The sequence below is a fragment of the Salvelinus alpinus genome, chromosome 11 (assembly GCF_045679555.1).
Source record: "Salvelinus alpinus chromosome 11, SLU_Salpinus.1, whole genome shotgun sequence".
Classification (NCBI taxonomy): domain Eukaryota; kingdom Metazoa; phylum Chordata; class Actinopteri; order Salmoniformes; family Salmonidae; genus Salvelinus; species Salvelinus alpinus.
Window position 1 is genome coordinate 48,522,421 of NC_092096.1, and position 15,459 is coordinate 48,537,879.

The window sequence follows — 15,459 nt, forward strand, 5'->3', positions numbered from 1 at the left end:
AGGAAAAGTTGTTTACAGAGTTACTATCTCCCGACTTAAACTCTAAAGATCTATAAATATCTCTTACATTTAATAACAGTCAATTATGAATTATTACCTCATCAGTCTCATTCTGAACGTCGCAGTATTCCTGGATCCGCAAGAACCCTAACCTAAGTGATGAATCAGCAATACACAAATTGGCTTATTTATTTACTAACTAACTAACTAACTAAATAATCACAGAAATGCATAAACACACACACACAGTATAGGTTATTGATTATTAACATAATGCAATGAAAACAGGTCCCTAGTGGACTAACAAAAGCATGACCATTTGGTTACCCAATGGAAAGGGAGGGGTGGTAAGGAGAAAGGGAGAGACAAAGAGAGTCAACTTATCGTACATACATTTGGAAGCTACGCTCATGGGTATATGAATATAAGCACCGTAACAACCGCTCATTCGGATTAGAAATGCAATATATATTTACACGTAGATGTCTTTCTCTGTCGTCTCTCTGTTGAAACCACTCGATCCGTCTATGGGGAGTAGTTCGATGTAAGTCTCTGGTTGTCCACCAGAGGTCACAATGTCCTTCTTAGTTGTAGGTTTCTTTGTCTTGGAGTGTTCTTAGAATGGATACTTCAGGTGTCCCACACAGTGGTGAGAGGGAAACTTTTCTTCCCTCTCGTCTTTGGTCAAATTTTCCTAGACTACTTCACATACCCAGCTGCAGACTGTGAATGTTTGGTCTAGTCTTTACCTTCTTCACTCGTCGAGAGTTTCAGAGGGTCTTACCAATGAGGAGATGGGAGAGGCAGGACTTGCAGCGCGATCTGCGTCAGAAATAAATCAAATCAAATCAAATTTTATTTGTCACATACACATGGTTAGCAGATGTTAATGCGAGTGTAGCGAAATGCTTGTGCTTCTAGTTCCGACAATGCAGTAATAACCAACAAGTAATCTAACCTAACAATTCCACAACTACTACCTTATACACACAAGTGTAAAGGGATAAAGAATATGTACATAAAGATATATGAATGAGTGATGGTACAGAACGGCATAGGCAAGATGCAGTAGATGGTATAGAGTACAGTATATACATATGAGATGAGTAATGTAGGGTATGTAAACATAAAGTGGCATAGTTTAAAGTGGCTAGTGGTACATGTATTACATAAAGATGGCAAGATGCAGTAGATGATATAGAGTACAGTATATACATATACATATGAGATGAGTAATGTAGGGTATGTAAACATTATATTAAGTGGCATTGTTTAAAGTGGCTAGTGGTACATTTTTACATAATTTCCATCAATTCCCATTATTAAAGTGGCTGGATGTTGGCAGCCGCCGCTAAATGTTAGTGGTGGCTGTTTAACAGTCTGATGGCCTTGAGATAGAAGCTGTTTTTCAGTCTCTCGGTCCCTGCTTTGATGCACCTGTACTGACCTCGCCTTCTGGATGATAGCGGGGTGAACAGGCAGTGGCTTGGGTGGTTGTTGTCCTTGATGATCTTTATGGCCTTCCTGTGACATCGGGTGGTGTAGGTGTCCTGGAGGGCAGGTAGTTTGCCCCCGGTGATGCGTTGTGCAGACCTCACTACCCTCTGGAGAGCCTTACGGTTGTGGGCGGAGCAGTTGCCGTACCAGGCGGTGATACAGCCCGACAGGATGCTCTCGATTGTGCATCTGTAGAAGTTTGTGAGTGCTTTTGGTGACAAGCCAAATTTCTTCAGCCTCCTGAGGTTGAAGAGGCGCTGCTGCGCCTTCTTCACAACGCTGTCTGTGTGGGTGGACCAATTCAGTTTGTCCGTGATGTGTACACCAAGGAACTTAAAACTTTCCACCTTCTCCACTACTGACCCGTCGATGTGGGTAGGGGGGTGCTCCCTCTGCTGTTTCCTGAAGTCCACAATCATCTCCTTTGTTTTGTTGACGTTGAGTGTGAGGTTATTTTCCTGACACCACACTCCGAGGGCCCTCACCTCTTCCCTGTAGGCCGTCTCGTCGTTGTTGGTAATCAAGCCTACCACTGTAGTGTCATCCGCAAACTTGATGATTGAGTTGGAGGCGTGCATGGCCACGCAGTCGTGGGTGAACAGGGAGTACAGGAGAGGGCTCAGAACGCACCCTTGTGGGGCCCCAGTGTTGAGGATCAGCGGGGTGGAGATGTTGTTACCTACCCTCACCACCTGGGGGCGGCCCGTCAGGAAGTCCAGGACCCAGTTGCACAGGGCGGGGTCGAGACCCAGGGTCTCGAGCTTGATGACGAGTTTGGAGGGTACTATGGTGTTAAATGCTGAGCTGTAGTCGATGAACAGCATTCTCACATAGGTATTCCTCTTGTCCAGATGGGTTAGGGCAGTGTGCAGTGTGGTTGCGATTGCGTCGTCTGTGGACCTATTGGGTCGGTAAGCAAATTGGAGTGGGTCTAGGGTGTCCGGTAGGGTGGAGGTGATATGGTCCTTGACTAGTCTCTCAAAGCACTTCATGATGACGGAAGTGAGTGCTACGGGGCGGTAGTCGTTTAGCTCAGTTACCTTAGCTTTCTTGGGAACAGGAACAATGGTGGCCCTCTTGAAGCATGTGGGAACAGCAGACTGGGATAAGGATTGATTGAATATGTCCGTAATAGAACTGACTTATATTTTAGCCCTTGGCAACGCAGACTCTCGCGAGCAGTGTGGGTGCAATAATTGAATAATATAGATTTCTAAATGTATGTGTAGTCAGCCTGTTACTCAAGAAAACAAAAAAGAGAAAACGTTTGTATGCAGCTTTATTAACTCAATTATATATATATTTTTTGTTTTTACATTGTTTGCAAACTGATATGTTACACGAATTAATGTACTGAAATAAGTAGGACATGTGACATAGAGAGTTGTCTATTCATAGTATGAGGCTAGTTTAACGTCTCTCTCCATTGAAACATGTGGTTGACGTCAACAAACCTACTTACAAAATAGATTACAATAATGAGATGCATCCACCAATCCAAAGAAATGGTAGGTCGTTGCTCGACAGCCCGTCGTGCGGCTTTGTGGACAACGACTCTCATTGTTAGGGCGGAGAGACATGTATCTTGTCAGTATATCCATAATCTTTGGTTTAATGACGCTTTTAATTTTATTATTATTATTTTTTTACATAAGTTCCGGGTAGCACGGTTTCCGTTTGGTCCGGGGAATGTTGATAGTGGGACACCATCTGCATTTGTGCAGAAACTAGCTATCTCATACACATGTTTACTTATTTCAAGCGTTTTATCCACAGAACTACACTAACTAACATAAATGAGTTGTAAAGGAGACTCAAATGACTCTCCTTCCAAACGCAAAGTGGTGTATGTCTATAGTCCTCAATACACCGAGACATGCGACTCGCTATCAAAAGTCCCCAACCGGGTGAGTTGAATGGGAACGCTAACGTTAGCTAGCTATGGATGTTCGCCAGAGAGGCAATACTTTGGTCATTATTTACAAGTACTGAACGATTTTTTTTACTCCGTGTCTCTAGGCAAGTATGGTGCATTCACTCATAGAAGCTTATGGTTTACTTCAACACATGAGGTAAGTTAACTTTTAATGTTTGTCAAAAATAAGGGATTGAGCTAGCTAGCTCTGGCAGGGCGTTGTTCTGTTGCCCTCCACTCTCGCACTGGGTAAGTTTGTTTAATGATTGACTAGACTGTAGAATGCTGTATGCAGTGCACCTGGTGTCATTTCTCCAAAATACGAAACAAACAACTTTTACCCCCAGTCTAGCGCTGGCCAACGCGCATTATATTCGCATGCAGCTCTAAGTGCAGAACGCATGCGTATGGACCAGAGCTAGTGCGCTGTCTAACTATGTTGGCTAATGTTAACTAAGCCATTTCCTTTATTTAACAAACTGAACTTGGTACTTGTTTTACCTACATTATATGGACGTTTGAGAAGTTATAGCTATTATTTTAGGTTAGAATAAACTAACTAGTTAAATAGCTAACGTTACCATCCTGCTCCAATGCCAGTACCACATTCTGAGCTCTATCTACAGTTCTCGAACATTATGGATTAGAATCCTGTAAAGTAACTAAATACAAACCTCTAGAACAGTCCATCAGTATCTATAGTCCATTCATTCTTTCAGTGTTGTGAAACCCCGTGTTGCGACCATTGAGGAGATGGCCAAGTTCCACACAGACGCCTACCTGGAGCACCTCCACAAAATCAGCCAGGATGGAGACAATGATGACCCCCAGTCCGGGGACTTTGGCCTGGGTAAGAGGAGAGGGAAGAGCAGGCTCTCTTTTACTTACTTTGACACACGTCAATCAATCCAATGTATTTATAAAGCCCCTTTTTATATAAGCAGTTGACACCAAGTGCTTATACAGAAACCCAGCCTAAAATGCCAAAGAGCAAGCAATGCAGAAGTAGAAGCACAGAGGCTAGGAAAAACTCAGTAGAAAGGCAGAAACCTAGAGGAAACAGGCTCTGAGGGGTGGCCAGTCCTCTTCATGGCTGTGCTGGGTGGAGATTAAAAGAGTACATGGCCATTAAGGCTATATAGTTTTTCAAGATGTTCAAACGTTAATAGATGACCAGCAGGGTCAAGAGAGGAGGGGATTGAGAGAGGGGGGGGGGGGTGTGAGGGGGAGAGAGGTATGTACATAGTCAATGGTAGGCTTCGAGGGGACTTCTACAGTAGATAAACCTATAGCTCATCTCTTGGCAGTAGTACTGTAGACTACTTTACCGCTGACCTCAACCGAGAGTCTCTGAGCGTTCAGTCAGCCCACTGACACCCTTAACAGATCACAGCAAAATCACAGTCTACTTAAACAGAGCAATACTCAGTCATGAGGCATCAAAGCCAAAGGAACGGAATAATATTAAGAAATGCTATAGATGGGAGGAAAGTAGTGTAGAAACTTACCAAAAAACGATTAGGCAACAACAAATTCAATCCCTTCTAGACAATTTCCTGGACAAAATGTTTCCCTCTAAGAGTGAATATATATGTATAAAACCTAAACCGCTCCCGAGTGGTGCGTTGGTCTAAGGCACTGCATCGCTGTGCCACTAGAGATTCTGGATTTTGAGTCCAGGCTCTTATTTGAAATGTTTCTGAAAAATCCCCTATGGGGAAAAATGAATGGTAGAAAAGCAATTGGAACCATTTCCCTGTTTGACCCCTAGGTTTTATGGGGATATGACACCTCCACTGTGGGGGTCTATAAGGAGGCCTGCGTCTTGTGACCGTAGCGTACCTATAGGTATGAATGACAGGACCAAATTGGAGAGATGTAGGAATATGTCCATGTAATGCTTTGTAGGTTAACAGTAAAACTTTTAAATCAATGACTGAGAGGGAAGTGGGAGAGTACATTCATGCAATGGTGTTATGCTAGCAGTAGAGGGTGCTCTAAATCTGGAAAAGAAAACGACACACCACCTGGCGAAAGGTTTACCCGGCTGTGGCAATACATTAATATGGTTACATAATCAATTTACATTAGAAAACCTCCATTGATGCTTAAATATATACAAATGACAGATTGGCATTCCTACTGACAGAAGACACTATATGTGTCTGTCAGAATTAAGACTTGGACCAAGGGTGAATCTCAATAGTTTTTCCTTTATTGTATTGGTTCCCTGCGTCCTCTCTCCTTGTCTCCTCAAAGCCCATTGGCGCAGAAGATCTTATGTGTTTTGAGAGGGAGGTGAGGACATGAGGAATCAAGGAACTAGAATCTAGATTCTCCCTAGGTCAGCATGTTATCAACACTCCAGGGCTGTGGGTGGGAGACAGGAAAGATGCAACCCCTTTCTGTTGTTATTTAATGGGTTAACACTCTTCTGCTAACCTTTCTATTCTAAAAACGTCTTAATCTCACCTTATCTCCATCTTTCCATTGATCCCTCCCTTCACCACCTTTCCTTTTCATTGTCTCTATTTATCTTCTGCTTCCTCCCTTTGTTTCTCCTCCACAGCTCTGTCTGGTTCTTTCTCTCGCTCTCTCTCTCCATATTATGTCTATATACAGTGTTGTAACGATGTGCAAATAGTTAAGTACAAAAGCGAAAATATATATGGGTTCTATTTACAATGGTGTTTGTTCTTCACTGGTTGCCCTTTTCTTGTGTGTACAGTTCACAAATATTGCTGCGGTGATGGCACACTGTGGTATTTCACCCAGTAGATATGGGAGTTTATCATAATTGGGTGTGTTTTCAAATTCCTTGTGGGTCTGTGTAATCTGAGGGAAATATGTCTCTCTAATATGGTCAAACATTTTGGCAGGAGGTTAGGAAGTGCAGCTCAGTTTCCACCTCATTTTGTGGGCAGTGTGCACGTAGCCCGTCTTCTCTTGAGAGCCAGGTCTGCCTACGGCGGCCTTTCTCAATAGCAAGGCTATGCTCATGGAGTCTGTACATAGTGAAAGCTTTCCTTAAGTTTGGGTCAGTCACAGTGGTCAGGTATTCTGCCACTCTGTACTCGCTGTTTAGGGCCAAATATCATTCTAGTTTGCTCTGTTTTTGTGTCAAGTAATTATCTTTTTGTTTCTCATGATTTGGTTGGGTTTAATTCTTGCTGTCCTGGGGCTCTGTGGGGTCTGTTTGTGAACAGAGCCCCAGGACCAGCTTGCTTAGGGGACTCTTCTCCAGGTTCATCTCTCTGTAGGTGATGGCTTTGTTATTGAAAGTTTGGGAATCGCTTTCTTTTAGGTGGTTGTAGAATTTAACGTCGCTTTTCTGGATTTTGATAATTAGCGTTATCGGCCTAATTCTGCTCTACATGCTTTATTTGATGTTTCACGTTGTACACGGAGGATATCTTTGCAGAATTCTGCATGCAGACTCTCAATTTGGTGTTTCTCCCATTTTGTGAATTCTTGGTTGTTGAGCGGACCCCAGACCTTACAACCATAAACGGCAATGGGTTCTATAACTGATTAAAGTATTTTTAGCCAGATCCTAATTGGTATGTCAGATTTGATGTTCCTTTTGATGGCATAGAAGGCCCTTCTTACCTTGTCTCTTAGATCGTTCACAGCTTTGTGGAAGTTACCTGTGGCGCTGATGTTTAGGCCGAGGTATGTATTGTTTTTTTTGTGTGCTCTAGGGCAGTGGTTCCCAAACGTTTAATGTCCCGTACCCCTTCAAACATTCAACCTCCAGCTGCGTACCCCCTCTAGCACCAGGGTCAGTGCCCTCTCAAATGTTGTTTTTTGCCGTCATTGTAAGCCTGCCACACACACACACACACTATACGATACATTTATTACTCATAAGAATGAATGAGTGTATGTTTGTCACAACCCGACTCATGGGAAGTGATAGAGCTCTTATAGGACCAGGGCACAAATGATAATAATAATCAATAGTTTTGCTCTTTATTTAGCCATCCATAAACTTTATTTGTTAATTGAAAATTGTGAATAACTCACCACAAGTTAATGAGAAGGGTGTGCTTGAAAGGATGCACATGACTTTGCAATGTTGGGTTATATTGGTGAGAGTCTTAAATCTTTTTCCACACAGTCTGTGCCTATATTTAGTTTTCATACGAGTGAGGGCCGAGAATCCACTCTCACATAGGTACGTGGTTGCAAAGGGCGTCAGTGTCTTAACAGCGCGATTTGACAAGGCAGGATACTCTGAGCTCAGCCCAATCCAGAAATCTGTCAGTGGCTTCTGATTAAATTAACTTTTCACGGAACCGCTTGTTGCAATTTCGATGAGGCTCTCTTGTTCAGATATCGGTAAGTCTTGCACTGTCAGGGCAATTATTTAAAAAAATGAAAAAGGTATGGAACAGTTGAAAATCTCACGGGTAGAGGACGCAAATGCATTTTGCCCCCCAGGATAGGGAGGAGGATGGTGAGAAGCAACAAAATCCCCAAGAATCACTGAAATAATTGCAGGCTTTGGTGGCGTCTTGGGGTCACCAGGTTTCAAAAAGCACCATCAGACGCCACCTCCACATCCACAGGCTCTTTGGAAGGGTTGCCAGAAGAAAGTTGTTTCTGACCCCAAGACACAGGAGCAAGTGCTTGGAGTTTGCCAAACGTTTTTAAAATTATGACTGGAATAAGGCGCTCTGGTCAGATGAGACCAAAATTGAAAGTTTTGATCAGATACAGCATCGGCATGTTTGGCGTCGAAACAGAGATGCGTACAAGGAGAGGCACCTCATACACACGGTGAAATATTGAAATATGGTGGTGGGTCAGTGATGTTTTGGGGCTGTTTTAATTCCAGAGGTCCAGGGGAACTGGTTAAGATTGATGGCATACTGAATTCCAACAAGTATCAGGAAACTTTGGCTGACAATCTGGTTGCCTCTGCCAGAAGGCTGGGACTTGGCCGTAAGTGGACTTTCCAACAAGACAATGACCCAAAACATAACTCAAAATCCACACAGAAATGGTTGTGACAACAAAATCAATATTCTGCCATGGCCATCTCAGTCGCCGGATCTCAATCCAATCAATAACCTGTGGGCTGAGTTGAAGAGGGCAGTTGATAAGCGCAAACCCAAGAATGTGAAGGATCTGCATAGAGGAATGGTCCAAAGTCCCTCCAAATGTGTTCCTTAACCTTGTCAAACATGACAGGAAAATACTCCATGCTGTTATCCATGCCAGAGGTGGTTGCTTTAAGTACTAAATGAGTGCCAATAATTATGAAACCTTGATTTTGGTGAAATGTGTTTTGTATTAAATAATTGTATGATTTTGGTTGGTTCCATTGAAACATTAAAGTACAGTATTTCTCATGTTGGTATTGAGTTTCTCTGTAATTATATTGTTTATATTCTTAAAATTACTGTTTGTGCTTTGCCGGTCAGGGGTGGGAGTACTTTTGGAGCCCACTGCAAATGGACTGTTTGAAAATGGTGAAGATTATAAAAAAACGAAATGTGACCCACATTTCAATTTGGCGTACCCTCGACGGGGGGTGCGTACCCCATTTTTGGAATAATTGCTATAGGGCAGCGGTGTCTAGATGAAATTTGTATTTGTGGTCCTGGGAAGTGGACCTTTTTTGGGACATCTAGGGCTATTTGCTGCTGTAGGCTCTCCTTGGTTGGTGACAGGAGCACCAGATCATCAGCTAACAGTATACATTTGACTTCAGATTCTAGTAGGGTGAGGCCGGGTGCTGCGGACTGTTCTAGTGCCCTCACCAATTCGTTGATATATATGTTGAAGAGGGTGGGGCTTAATCTGCATCCCTGTCTCACCCTGCGGGCCCGTGGAAAGAAATGTGTGTGTGTTTAGCCAATTTTAACCACACACTTGTTGTTTTCCCAGAAGTGGTTAGTCTATGGATTCTTCAATTACATTGAGCTGATTTCTGACATGCTGTTCCATTTTCCGTAGTGTATTTCTCTCTCCTCTCATATGTTTCCACTTCTTTTGCTTATTTACTTTTCTGTCATTTGCTTCTCTCTCCTCCTTTTGCCAGGTTATGACTGCCCGGTGGTGGAGGGTATCTATGACTATGCTGCAGCGGTCGGTGGTGCCACCTTGACGGCTGCCCAGTGCCTGCTGGACAAGAGGGGTGAGGTGGCGATCAACTGGGCAGGAGGCTGGCACCACGCCAAGAAGTAAGATTAAACTGTGTGAGGTGACCGGACAAGGACCAGGGTGACATGTTGATGAATGTGTTACCGAACCGTTCCTAATAGGAGGACACACTGAATTATGTTAGACATATATGATCGTCTACAAAGAAGGCCTTCTAAGTCATTGAAAAGACAGCAATGCGTTAAGTATTTTCTGCGTCTCTCTCACCTGTCACTTTCGTTCTCTCTTCCCCCGCTCTCTCTCTCAGGGATGAGGCATCAGGCTTCTGTTATGTGAATGATGCTGTGCTGGGGATTCTCAAGCTGAGAGAGAAATACGAGAGAGTTCTTTATGTGGATGTGGACCTTCATCATGGAGATGGTACACACACCCCTTTACCCGAACTCTCGCATCTAAATGTGCATTGATATTGTGTAAATATTATCGCCATATGAGTACAGTATGTGGATACAAATGTTTTGCTAAGGTTAATTGTTTTGGTCTGTCAATGAACAAAATCATTGTGTTTTTAGAGAACAATGTAATGTTTCTCAGGTGTGGAAGATGCCTTCAGTTTTACCTCCAAAGTGATGACTGTGTCTCTACACAAGTTCTCCCCCGGATTCTTCCCAGGTCAGTGGCTACACAGAATACAGTACTAACGACCGTTCTACTACAGTTGGAAGTCTTCCTTGTGCGGGCCTCTCATTCCTTTATTTCAGTATTATTGTTTAGCTTAGCACTGGTATTCTCAAGTTTAGGATGTGCATATCACCCTCCTTTTCATCATAAGCTTCCTGTACCCGTGGTCCTTCCTCCTTGGGGGACCGCTTGCATTAAAACTGTAGAACTAAAATCGGTGTCAAATCCGCTAACAATCTGAGAGATCAACAAACTAGTTTGAGAAACATTGATACATAATACTCACACTCTCTCGCTGTCATAGTAACCCTACCATCCTGTTGTAGGTACAGGGGACCTGTGTGACACAGGGATGGGTAAAGGAAGATGGTACGCTGTCAACGTCCCTCTGGATGACGGCATCAAAGACGACAGATATTTCCAAGTCTTCACCAGGTTGTTAAAGCTAGTTACTTTTTATTTACGCTGGTTATGACATAAGATACATGTCATCTTTTAATGGTTAACACTATCAGTAACATCAGAGACATGCTGCATGTCCTCTGCTTTCTCAGTAACGGAGATTTACAGACCTAATAAGCTAGAAGTGCATGTTAGTAGTTTTGTTGATACTCTGCAACCGTTTTTCTTGTTGCAGAACCGTGATATCGTCTTTGTATATCTTGTATGCTATGGAAACAACCATTTTCAAAATCAAATGAAAACATTGTGTTCAGTACATAGTCTTAACTGTTAACCGTCTTATATTATAATTGTTGTGTTAATATTTAACCTCTGTTTTTATGATTGTTGTGCCCATCAGTGTGATGCAGGAAGTGCAGGCTTTGTTTAACCCGGAAGCAGTAGTGATGCAGCTGGGAGCTGACACCATGGCTGGGGACCCCATGTGTTCCTTCAACATGACTCCTGTAGGGGTGGCCCAGTGTCTTTGCCACGTACTAGACTGGCACCTACCCACACTGCTGTTGGGAGGAGGTGAGTCTGACAACACACACACACCATGGTTTCTGTTAGCTGGTAATGGCCGGCTTTGGGCTGAAAAAATACATTTTGAAGCTGATAAATAAAATGGTAGCCGGCCAAATTGTCTGGGGCTGCATATCATACATGCCAAAATCATGCTTAAGCACCTTTCTCTCACTCCTTGCCCGCTGCCTAACGTCCATGCACCTGCTAGTGAGGAGAGGGAGAGATCGAGAGAGGAGCCTTGGGCTACTGTTGATTGTGGTGATGGAAGCCTTTTTCATTAAAGTAAAACAAACGTTAGAGTAGTCCCATAGTGAAAAGCCTACAAGGGGACAAGTTTTAATATTGTAGTGGACAAAGATGAATAGAATGTTGGCGCTGCCAACAGCAGGCTACTGTACAACTCGCTATTCGGGTAGGATGCCTTTTTCCCCCCGTTATTATTATTTTATACCATTGTTGTTATTGTAGGCCTATTTAAACCAGGTCTTTAAATGTACCAAACGTGTTTTGTTTCATTTTGTTTAGACTTCTTCTTTGGCTTAATTAAGTTTGATCTGTCTTTTTAATTGTCCTCCCTAGGTTAGAATTAGGCCTGTTGTAAAAATAAATATTATTACCATATTGCTGTCATTTGTTGAGTACGGTAGGCACTAGCCTTTCTTGGTAATTGCTGCAATATAGCCTGTTCAACATTTTTGAAGGTTTAAGCCAGTTAGCATGCGTTTTGTTTTATTCTGTTGAGACATTTTCTTTGGCCAAATTAAGTTCCAACTGTAATATTGTGGTTGCCGCAATATAATATCCTGCTCATATTTCCCCAATAAACAATTGCTTGACTTTTGATATTAACTTAATGAAGTTTAAACTTTTGCAAAGGTGTGGCTATTAACCTATTATACTGCAGGCCTATTAAATGAAGGCAGTGTGCCCAGCGCACTGAGGTTAGGATTTATTTTGAAGTCTACCAGAATTACTCCTATTATCTAACAATATAATGCTTGTATTCTATTGAAAAAAATATTCTGAGCGAAAAAATGAATGTCTCCGTCCGTACTCCTATATCTGTATAACAGACGCAGTAGCCTATCTGACAAGGATAAATAAATACATGTCGAAGCATGCCGCTGGCATATTTTGATCTCTCTCGCTCTCCTAGTCCTAAGCTTCTTTTTTATATTTAAAATATTCATATCATACAGTGGATGCCAAAGCTCGTAGGCTTATGCATGCAATGCCCTGATGCATTTAGTGCTCAAATCTCCAACAGCTGACCGTGAGGTGGACAATTATTGTTTAAAGAAAGTAAAATCAAGAAAACAAAAGGTTATAAAGTGTTCTATATGCTACACTTCAAACACATAGTGTTTTTGTCATTTATTATAAGCTGTTTTTAAGGACACGTAAATGTGGTTCATTTGGCCGATATCCTCATTTATTGATGGCGCTGTGTGGGTGGACACCCTTAATGGATTACACACCCAAGGCATATGTATGACCGATACATTTCTCAAATATCCGATAAACAAGAATCGCAATCCTAACGGAAACCCAGACACACGCACAGCCCCACACACACCGCCTGAAACCACAGCCGTGTCTACGCCACGTACTAGACTAGCACCTACTCACACTGCTGCTGTGAGGAGGCGGGTCTCATCCGCTCGTACACACCGACACACACACACTTACACAAAGACAACGGCACACACAAACGTACCTACACACACACATCTGAAACCACAGCCCAAGCTCCAGACCCCTCAGCCCTGTACCAGATGATACCTGTTAATTACACCAGTACAATGAAGCCTTTTTACTCACTACAATCCCTCTTTTTCCTCCCTCCCTCCTCTTTCTCTCTCTCTCTTTCCTCGCTCTTCTCTCTCTCTAGGTGGGTATAACCTAGCCAACACGGCCCGTTGTTGGACCTACCTGACTGGGGCCGTACTGAGACAAACACTGGCCTCTGAGATACCTGACCATGAGGTGAGAGTAAACACACACACACACCATACATAGCCCCAAACACACACAGCTCCTCACACAGACATGCACGCACAAACGCAAATACGCTGACACACACACCCTTCGGTCAGTCTTTGCTGAGTCATTCCCTCTAATAAAAGATGGCCGCCGGCCCTCAAAGGGGTTGTTTCCAGGTGAATCAGGAGGGATGGAGGGAGTAGGAGAGGAGAGAGGGGACAATGCCACTCTGTCCCCTCCAGACCTGACAGAAAGGGTCTCTGTGCTTCTCTTTCTCTCCATTGCCATCCCTCTCTTTCTCTGTGCTTCTCTATCAATCTCTGCCCTCATCTTTTTTTTCGTCTTCTTAGAAGGACCTTGTGTGTTTTATTCCGGGGGGGAGGGGCTGGTTTCTTTTGGCGGAAAGGTTGGCGAATTCCCATATAATTACATCAGTAGAAAAAGAGAGCAAATGAGGGATAGAGCTACAAAGAGAGAGATTTGTGTTCCATGTACAGTGAGGGGTAGTTATCTTACTCTCCTGAGACAAAGAGGGTCTTTCTGTAGTGTGTGCGCGCGTGCGTGGGCCATGATAAAGGCACCTTTTGTTTCTCCTCCACCAGGTCGGGCTGTTACATCATGTGACCTTTAACCTCATTAAGAAGAGGCTCACCGCAAACAAGTCTAACCAGCTGCTACAACACACACAGCCACACAAAATCAAATACCCCCAAAAGTCTCCCCTATTTTGACCCTCTTGCTCTGGCCATCAGAGTGGTACCTCTTTTCCATCAAACACATACTCTACACAGCCAGCTACCTCCTGTTATTGTGTGTCTACACTACTACCCAAACAAAACACTATTTAACTCTGGCCTGCTGTGGTCCGGAGAGGATGAGGTAGAGAAAAGGATGGCGAGGGTGAGCAGGAGAGAGAGCGAAAGATGGCCAGAGAGACTTGTAGTAGTATCGTCGTGTGTGTGCGCCGGAGAGGAATATTTATCCACAATGACCAAGCAAAGTGAGTTTCTGAGGAGAAGGGAAAACAAAAAGCACTTTGTTGTACCTGAGACTGAGAGAGGCCAGAGCTCCCCTCTCCTTCCCCAACTGGCTGCAGCTTTTCTGGGCTGCCAGGACAGTCCCTAACTAGAGGTCAACCGATTATGATTTTTCAAAGCCGATACCTATACCGATTATTGGAGGACCAAAAAAAGCCCATACCAATTAATCGGCTCATTTTATTTAGAATTTTTGTTGATTTTATTTTTTAATTTTTTTAAATTTGTAATAATGACAATTACAACAATACTCAATGATCACTTTTATTTTAACTTAATATAATGCCTCAAATAAATAATGAAATATGTTCAATTTGGTTGAAATAATACAAAAACAAAGTGTTGTAGAAGAAAGTAAAAGTGCAATGTGCCATGTAAAAAAGCTAACGTTAAGTTCCTTGCTCAGAACTTGAACATATGAAAGCTGGTAGTTCCTTTTAACATGAGTCTTCAATATTCCCAGGTAAGAAGTTTTAGGTTGTAGTTATTATAGGACTTTCTCTATACGATTTGTATTTCATATACCTTTGACTATTGGATGTTCTTATAGGCACTTCAGTATTGCCAGTGTAACAGTATAGCTTCCGTCCCTCTCCTCGCGCTTTCCTGGGCTCGAACCAGGAACACAACGACAACAGCCACCCTCGAAGCATCGCTACCCATCGTTCCACAAAAGCCGCGGCCCTTGCAGAGCAAGGAGAACTACTTCAAGGTCTGAGCGAGTTACGTCACCGATTGAAACGCTATTAGCGCGCACCCCGCTAACTAGCTAGCCATTTCACATCGTTACATCAGCCTAATCTCGGGAGTTGAAACAGCTCAATGCTTGAAGCAAAGCGAAGAGCTGCTGGCCAACGCACGAAAGTGCTGTTTGAATGAATGCTTACGAGCCTGCTGCTGCCTACCACTGCTCAGACTGCTCTATCAAATATCAAATCATAGACTTATAACATAACACACAGAAATACGAGCCTTAGGTCATTAATATGGTCAAATCCAGAAACTATCATTTCGAAAACAAAACATTTATTCTTTCAGTGAAATACAGAACGGGTGGCGTCCATAAGTTTAAATATTCCTGTTACATTGCACAACCTTCAATCTTATGTCATAATTACGTAAAATTCTGGCAAATTAGTTCTCAATGAGCCAGGCGGCCCAAACTGTTGCATATACCCTGACTCTGCGTGCAATGAACGTAAGAGAAGTGGCACAATTTCCTTAGTTTAATATTGCCTGCTAACCTGGATTTCTTTTAGCTAAATA

At 43.0% G+C, this 15,459-nt stretch overlaps 1 protein-coding gene across 1 annotated transcript in view; it reads left to right on the top strand.

Annotated features, from left to right (window-relative positions):
* The first annotated feature begins 3,174 nt into the window (after positions 1–3,174).
* The window catches only part of hdac8 (histone deacetylase 8), a 37,200-nt gene continuing 24,915 nt past the window's right edge, over positions 3,175–15,459 (top strand). Inside the window, exons 1-9 of the mRNA XM_071333320.1 lie at positions 3,175–3,404; positions 3,517–3,569; positions 4,132–4,262; positions 9,462–9,603; positions 9,831–9,943; positions 10,118–10,195; positions 10,531–10,639; positions 11,007–11,179; positions 13,065–13,159. Of these exons, the coding sequence (XP_071189421.1) occupies positions 3,294–3,404; positions 3,517–3,569; positions 4,132–4,262; positions 9,462–9,603; positions 9,831–9,943; positions 10,118–10,195; positions 10,531–10,639; positions 11,007–11,179; positions 13,065–13,159 (1,005 nt within the window). The 5' untranslated portion in view covers positions 3,175–3,293. The remainder of the gene's footprint in view (positions 3,405–3,516; positions 3,570–4,131; positions 4,263–9,461; positions 9,604–9,830; positions 9,944–10,117; positions 10,196–10,530; positions 10,640–11,006; positions 11,180–13,064; positions 13,160–15,459) is intronic.